General features: G+C 46.7%; 1 protein-coding gene across 1 annotated transcript in view; it reads right to left on the reverse strand.

Annotated features, from left to right (window-relative positions):
• The window catches only part of TAF3 (TATA-box binding protein associated factor 3), a 170952-nt gene extending 168730 nt beyond the window's left edge, over positions 1–2222 (reverse strand). Inside the window, exon 1 of the mRNA XM_080812158.1 lies at positions 1851–2222. Within this exon, the coding sequence (XP_080668284.1) occupies positions 1851–2016 (166 nt within the window). The 5' untranslated portion in view covers positions 2017–2222. The remainder of the gene's footprint in view (positions 1–1850) is intronic.
• Between the last annotated feature and the right edge of the window lie 5376 nt (positions 2223–7598).

Below are 7598 nucleotides of genomic sequence, written 5' to 3' on the forward strand. Positions count from 1 at the left end.
TTGTGATTACCTAAAAACACAGAACATCTGTCCTTATTTAGGGAACTTGGTAGCAAAAACATAAGCTGTACTGTGTACAACCGCAACAGTATACTCAAGGACCATGAAGGTGGGGCGGGGAGGGAAGGAAAAGAAGCAAAAGCCAAGAGAGCAGTGTGCTGGTGGTGTACTTTCAAGATAATAATGAATGAGAGTTACTTTGCAGTGCCATATTTACATCAGAAAGATCAGTGAAATCGAGCATTCCAAAAATACACATTTTGGAACTCAAAAAGTCAAGTGACTAAACAGCTAGTATGGTCGTAGGTTGTCAGTTCATTCATTCACTCAGCAAATCTCTCCTGGGTGCCTAGTATATGATGGCACCGTACTAGTGCTAATATAGTACTAATATAATAAAGTTATCGTCCGGGGAGAAGAAAAGGAAAGGGTGAGAAACAGACACAGATAGTTACAAAACGAGGTGTTACATACATACAGGAATATGCACAGAATTCTGAGGACAGACGACATGAGTTTCCCAAATCAAGTGATAAGTGAATCTCAAAATAGAAGTAGTACTACGGGTAGACCAGGGGGTGAAGGATACTCTAGGAAACCCCACACGTATAGGAATGGATAGTTTACAATGTTTTGGATAAGGCAGGTAGTTCGCCTGGTTACACTAAGAACCGCAGGATGTAAGAAAGAGCTCACGACGAAAACCATGTGCTGTTGAAGAGCTGAACTTTTCAACCTGTAAGCAATGGAGTAACAAATTAAAATATTTTTAAGAATGACACGGTCAAATGTGTGTTATGGACAGATTATTTTGGCAGCACTGCGCAAGCTGAAATGGAATTGGGGGCCTAAAATGTAAAGTGTGTCTGCGGGTCTCAAGTTTCTAATCTAGGAACCACTTTAATGAAGCAAAATATTTTATGAAACACTTCACTCAGTTCTACAGCTTACCCACCTGAAGAGTAACAACCTGAAATTTCAACGAATGGTAGTTCCCCCTATACACAGACATACACTCGCACACACACTTATTTCACATTAGTGCGCTGCTGTGTGGTTTCTATTAAATATTCCGAATTATTAAATGCCATCAGCTACAGATACTACTGGACACTCACTTAAAAATCATAAATACTTCAGCCCAGACCACCTGGGGACCCTTGTAAGTTGCCTGTGTTCCCTCCACTACACTTTGATAACCACCGACATAAAAATATCAAGGAGGAAATCAATGAGCAACGGAGATGTAAGTGAAAGCTAATCTAAGTGAAACTGACAAAGCTGGCCTCGGGAAAGAGAAAGCAGGGATACTCTCTACGAAATGAACAAATCCAGAAAGAAGAGGCAGTGTCCCCGACGGAGCAGAGCTGTCAACGAGTATGTGTTGTTATGAGCTGAAGAATGGCTAGCCTTGTAAGAAACGGCCGGTAGACGGAGCGCCTGTGACAACTAGTTGTAGTAGTTTGCAGGCAAGGGAGGAAAAGGACCAAAGTAACAGAGGCTGCAAGGCATTCTGGAGGTGGTTCTACACGCAGCAAAAACGAGATGATGAGAAAGACCGATGCATATTTCCGATCAGAGAAGAGGTGAGAGGGTGTGGAGCTGAGAGCTGAGACAGGGGTCCCGGCTGGAGGCGGGAAGTTAGTGGGTGAGGAAGAGGCACCAAAGGGATGACTGGAGTTTCCAGGGGCAGTGGAATCCGAGGGGCGTCAGAGGCCGAGAAAATGCCCGATCTCTGGGTAGGGGTAAAGGACGAACACCTCGGAGACGCTGAGATAGAGAAGGGAAGACCGGAGGTGTCACTCGTGACTGGCCAGAGGCAGCCCTCCCGCACCCAGCCCGGTACTCACACAGCTCAGAGTACCGATGGCAGCCCCGTCCCAACTGCTGCAGATAGCGCTGCAGCACGTCCGTGAGGAGGTGGCAGGCGCTGAGTTGCACCGAGTCCCAGCCCAGCGCCTGGCAGATCTGCGCCACCGAGACCCTCAACAACGACCTGGAGTAACTCTCGCACATCCCGCTCCGTGGACTCCACCGCAGCCCTTGCTGCCACTCTCTCCACCCCCACCGCCTAACCTTAGCAGAGCCCTCGATTCATCCTCTAGGGCCCCCGCGGCGGGGAAATCGTCCCCCCGACCCCTGGCGACCACCTCAAAGCGCCAGCAGCACGGAGCGCGCCAGCCTGAGAGCCGCCATTTTGGGCTCGCTCCGCCTCCCGCTGGACGGTCGCCGGGGCGAGGCAGCACTAGCCGAATGCTGAGCGCGCCAATGAGGAAGCTCCGCCCTGTCGGAGCAGAGCGATGGCGTCGGTAGCGACTCTCGGGCCTGGAAGGATGCAGGAAACGGCTGGGGCTGAGCGCAGGTGGAGGATGCGCCCGAGGAGGCAGGTGCTTGGGGCCTTCCCGGGTGGGCTCTCTTGGAGGGGAAGGGAGAGGGGACCGTCCGTGGCTTAGGGGCCAAAGAGGGAGTCAGGACATGAAATTGAAATGCGGGTGTTAGAGGGAAGTGGGAACCCGAGAGGCTGTGAGCGCAGCGGCGGGATTTGGAGCGTGGGAACTTCAGTGCCCCCAAGCGCGGATCTGATCGGAGCTGATCTTGCCTACGCTGCTTGCTGCTTACGGTTGTATAGGCTAAATCAAGCCCACGCTACTCGGAGGTTAGAATCAGGCGAGTGAGACACGAGCCTCGGTGCGAAATTTATGGGAGCACCAGAAAACTGAAGATCCATCATATTTTAATTTAGTATTTTTTAAGAATCCAAACCACTTCCCCCAAATTCCTGCCTCACTCGCCTCATTTTAATCCCAGCCCTGGGTTCAGTAACACTCAGTTGCCTACTGAGGGGGCAGACAAGTACCTTAAATCGATGAAGCGGGCTGAGAGAGTGGGGAACTGTTGTCTATTCCAGGCTCTTCTCCCAGCCCCAGGCAAGTGTTGCCAGGTTTCTCCAAATTGCCGGAAATCTGGACTTTGTGATAAATATCTCGAGTTGTAAATATGACCCAGCCTGCTGGTAGGCAACTGTAATGGCTGATCTAATGATCTCTTAAATACGCCCTTTTGTGCTCCCCCCTCCACCCCACCCCAAGCTTCTGGAGTATTCCTTCCTTCCTTCCCCTCCTCTCTCTCCTCTGTATTTTTCTGTCAGTTTCTCTATTCTTCTACTTGGCACAGTGCATTTAGTATCTGAGTTTAAGTGCCTTTCTCAATAAATCGTGTTTCTGAGTGGATCTACGTTCTCCCTATAGGGAGTATTCCAGAACTGTGAACATAATAGATACTCAGTTTTTAGGAGTCTTAAAACCACAGTACAACTGCAAATGTGGTGCTTCAGCCAAATGACAATTCTGCAGAGATGATGCTTGGTGGCAGGATGCCTGTAATATCTTCTTCAGTGACACTTGTATCCCTAAGATTATCAGGGACCTTTGGGATGCAAACTCCACGGGACACTTTTAGTCCTAGCCTTACTTGACCATTTTGTAGCCAGTTGATAGTGTTGAACACTATCTTAATTTTGAAACTCTCTTATATCTTGGATTTCACAATAGCTTGTTCTTTTGCTGAACAGGAGCCTCCTTTGATGGAGGCTCCTTCTAATTTCTATATTAGACCCTTCTTCATTTGCCTGTGTGTGTGTGTGTGTGTGTGTGTGTGTTCAACTCCTTAATCCTTTATTTCAGAAAATGTCAAACCTACAGCAAAGTTGAAATAGAAAAGTGTAAGCACAGGGCAATACTTCACCTAGATCCACCAATTGTTAATGCTTTGTTACATTTACTGTATACATATACACACCTACTTTTTTTTTTTTTTTTTTCAGAACAGTTTGAAAGTAAGTTGCAAACTTCATCACACTTAATGTAGAAATACTTCAGCATGAGTCTCCTCAAAGCAAGGACATTCCCCCGCCCCCCAACATAACCATATGTCACAGGTTCAGTTCCCCAGGAAGTCATGTCTGGGATGGAGATCAGCCTGCAGAAGGTTGATCAAGGAGTGCTCTGGTGACTGCTGAACCTGCCCATGGTCCATCAACATTGGGCAAGAGAGTACCAAGAGACACTGAACCAGACCACTTGGATGCCGACCATGTCTCCTTGCTGCCCACTGTGTAACTGCTGTGTGGGTTCCTAATGATCATGGTCAATCACTCCTGCCTGCACAATGACTTCTCTTTCTGTGTGCTGACCCCTGGCGGAAGTGCCCAGCTGGCAACTGTAGCTGATATTTCAGTGGGACTCCTGTGTGTCCCGTGCCAAAAGCATTCCCCCTTTTGCAAATTAGAACTATCAACCTGGAAGAACCAGAGTTGCAGGGACAAGGACAGTTTCGCAGGCAGGTCACTGAGAATTATGTTCGTAGGGGCCCAATTATCCAATGAGACATGGAGATACAATGAGGACCGCTGGCCCTGCGTTCTTTGGGTCCCTAAGGATGACACTAATTTCTCCCTTCCCCTTCCTCCTCTGAGCTGCAGGACCAATCTCAAAAACTTGTTTCAGGAACTGGTGTGGAGGTTGTGCCAACTTCCCTAAATATCTAATGTGACTACTTAAATACTAATGTGACTACACATCAAGAAATCAGGGAATCGACCACTGACTGGATCCATCAACCAGGGCCCCAGTACTTCATTTATTACTGGGCTCATCTGCCCTCACTCTCACAGAGGCCCACGATGACTCTGCATCTTCTGGTTTCAGTCTCAACTCTGCCCCTATGTTCAGCAATCCTCAAAATGTTTGAGTATTTCCTTTCTCCAGTGGGTGGTTACTTGAGTCAATGGCTGTTGGTTCCTTTGTGGGAGGAGGAGAAAAATCATTCTCTCTCCATTTGGTGTTGACTTCTTCCTCTTAAAGACTTAAGAGTTTCCATCTGAAAATTGGCTCAGATCCAGATGCTGGGCAAGGAATCATGGCCGCTCATTGGGGCAACTGTCCTCAGCCACCTAGTTGTCTATCCATGAATGGTTTGATTTTGATTGAGGAGCCCACTCATTGGCTGCCCATCTGTTTCACCCACCCTTGTCCTGGGAACCATCTCTAAAACTCACCAGGTGACTTCCTCCCCACGCCTTAACTTCCCTTATCATGAGCTCATGCACGTGGCTTCTGACTGATATGCAGGAAAGCCCAGCCCTTTTGGCCTGTACTGTTGTACAGTCCTATTGTCCCCACTTTGCTTGAATATCTGAACACTGATACCTCATACCAGCTTGTTTCCTCTTTATACCGCCCTAGTTCGCCACTGGTAAAAAGTGTTACAACCTGCACGTTCTGGAACTATCTACCTTATGCCAGGACCTTATCATGCTCCATCTACCACCAGTGCTGAGGGCCTCGGGGCCAGCCAGATGGCTGACCCAGATCCTAAGATCCCGTCTTAGTATCTGCTGCTTCCACCCCTTCCAAGACAAATTGTCCCAAGCGACACTGTCTGGGAAGCAGCCTCTGAGATGGAAATCAGTCCATAGGAGTGCTCTTGGGATCAGGACCCAGGGAAGGAAAGAAGGTAGAGGCGGTGGAAGGGAGAACTCCTCTGAGTTCAGGCAAGGGGGACTGGCTTTATACTCTCACACTGAGCAGGCGTTGGGTGTGGGCTGACAGGAGGGAGGGGGCTGGGACCTGGGGCAGGGCAATCTCCAGCTGAGGCAATGCCAAAGAGGGTTAAGTGCTAACGCTGTGTCCTGACACAGTTCCAGAAGCTGGGGGGCGGGAGGAGACACATCCCTAAGTCCTGTTGGGGGCGTTTAAGAGGAGCATCACTCTTTCCACTACACCATAATACCGTTGTTGCACACACAGACTCAAGAGTGATACAGTAGTACATTACCCAGGATCCAGGGGGTATTCAGATCTTCCCATGGTCCCCAAATGCCTTTTATAGCTTTGTAATTTTTCAATCCAGAATCTAATTAGGATTCACTCACTGCGTTTCGGTGACATCTCTGGAGCTTTTTTTGATAAGATCAGCTCCCCCCCGCCCCCCGCCACCAGTTGTTTTTTAGGGCTTTCGTTTATTTCTTTTTTGTCTTTTATGGTATTTTTGCAAAGTCTAGGAGTTTTGTTATTGTGGTTTTTTCCTTTTTTTTTTTTTTAAAGGACAGTCATTTTATAGAATGTCTTGCAGTATTTCTCACCTGATTAGGTTCATGCTAAACATTTTTGGCAACAATATTCTTACACAGGTTAACAGCAAGGGTCATTTTGTGCCATCACTAGTGACGAAGTTTGGTCATTTGTAAACGTTAGGTATCAACCAGTCTCTCCATTGTGAAGTATCTTTTTTTTTTTTTTAACTTTGAGATTAATATGTAATCTACAAGGTGATACTTTGAGTTGATTTGAATGACCTGCTTCTCCCCAACCTTTCACCGCTCTGGTTCTATGAGCATCCATGTCTGGTCTCCTTCTGAGACAGTCAGTCATTACTCTGGTGGTTAAGAAGCGGTGATTCTTCTAATCCCAGCATCTCTTTCTACCTTTCTCAGCAGACGTTCTAGAAACTTGCCTCATTTTTTTCTAGTATGCTATTAGTATGGAGTCAGACATTCTTTTTTATTCATGGGCTAGGATCTCTTCACATTATTATTCTTTTGCTGCTTCAATTGTCCCGTGTTTGGCCAGCAGAAGCCCTTTCAGGCCGGTTGCTGTATGCTTTTAACGCACCTTGTGAATGGTGAATGCACTGGGTGTTTCCGTACTTGGTGGCACCAGATTTTTTCAGGCTCACCTTATGCTTTTCTCTGCCTTAGACTAGGAATTAGCCACCTCTCTAAGGGGCTCTGGTTCTTCCCAGTGAGGAGCACTACTTAGAAACCAAGATACGAGCTCTAGCTGGCCTTCGTTATTACTGGGGTGTCACTGCTTCAGGGCCTTTTAGTGGAGAAAGCTAGAAAAATGAATATTCCAAATGTCTGAAGTATACACTGATACCTGATTCAAACCCCCTAACTCCATATTCCTTGCCTCCTCCCATTTCATATTATATCTCCCTCCTCTGAAAGTGAGAACCCTGTTTTCAATTATATCAAATATTTGCTTTCTCCTCTAATACCTTTGCCTAATTTTTAAGCATTTGTCCTCTTTTTATATGCTTCCCTCTGGTAATCTTCATGGTTATATAAAGATGACTCCCTAATATAATGATTTATCCTAAAATTTTTTCGAGTTTCAGACTAGTATAACTAACTGCATCTTATCAATAACGAATGTCTATCTGGATATCCCTTCTACAACTCAAATTTAGTGTTTGATGGATGCCCTAAACAAAACTCATCATTCTGTTCTTGGCCGTACAGTTCAGGAGGGCAGCTGGTGTTCATCTCAATTACTGATCAATGTCCAGTAGACAGTATCATATCTAGCAGGCAGTCAGTGCTCGATAAATGTATGCCTTCTAGAACAATTCATCTTGCAGTAGCTTGTAGGATTAGAGCACAACTATCTCTACTAATCCTGAATTATGCACTTTAATGAAACAGTGAATTTTACCGCATGTATTTCCTCTCAATGAAGGTGTTTTGAGAGAATGGATTTGAGCTGAACTCGTGGTGGCAGGGAGACAAGAGCCCCCTGCAAGAGCTGCAGCGGCGG

This window comes from Martes martes, assembly GCF_963455335.1.
Source record: "Martes martes genome assembly, chromosome: 8".
Taxonomy (NCBI): Eukaryota; Metazoa; Chordata; class Mammalia; order Carnivora; family Mustelidae; genus Martes; species Martes martes.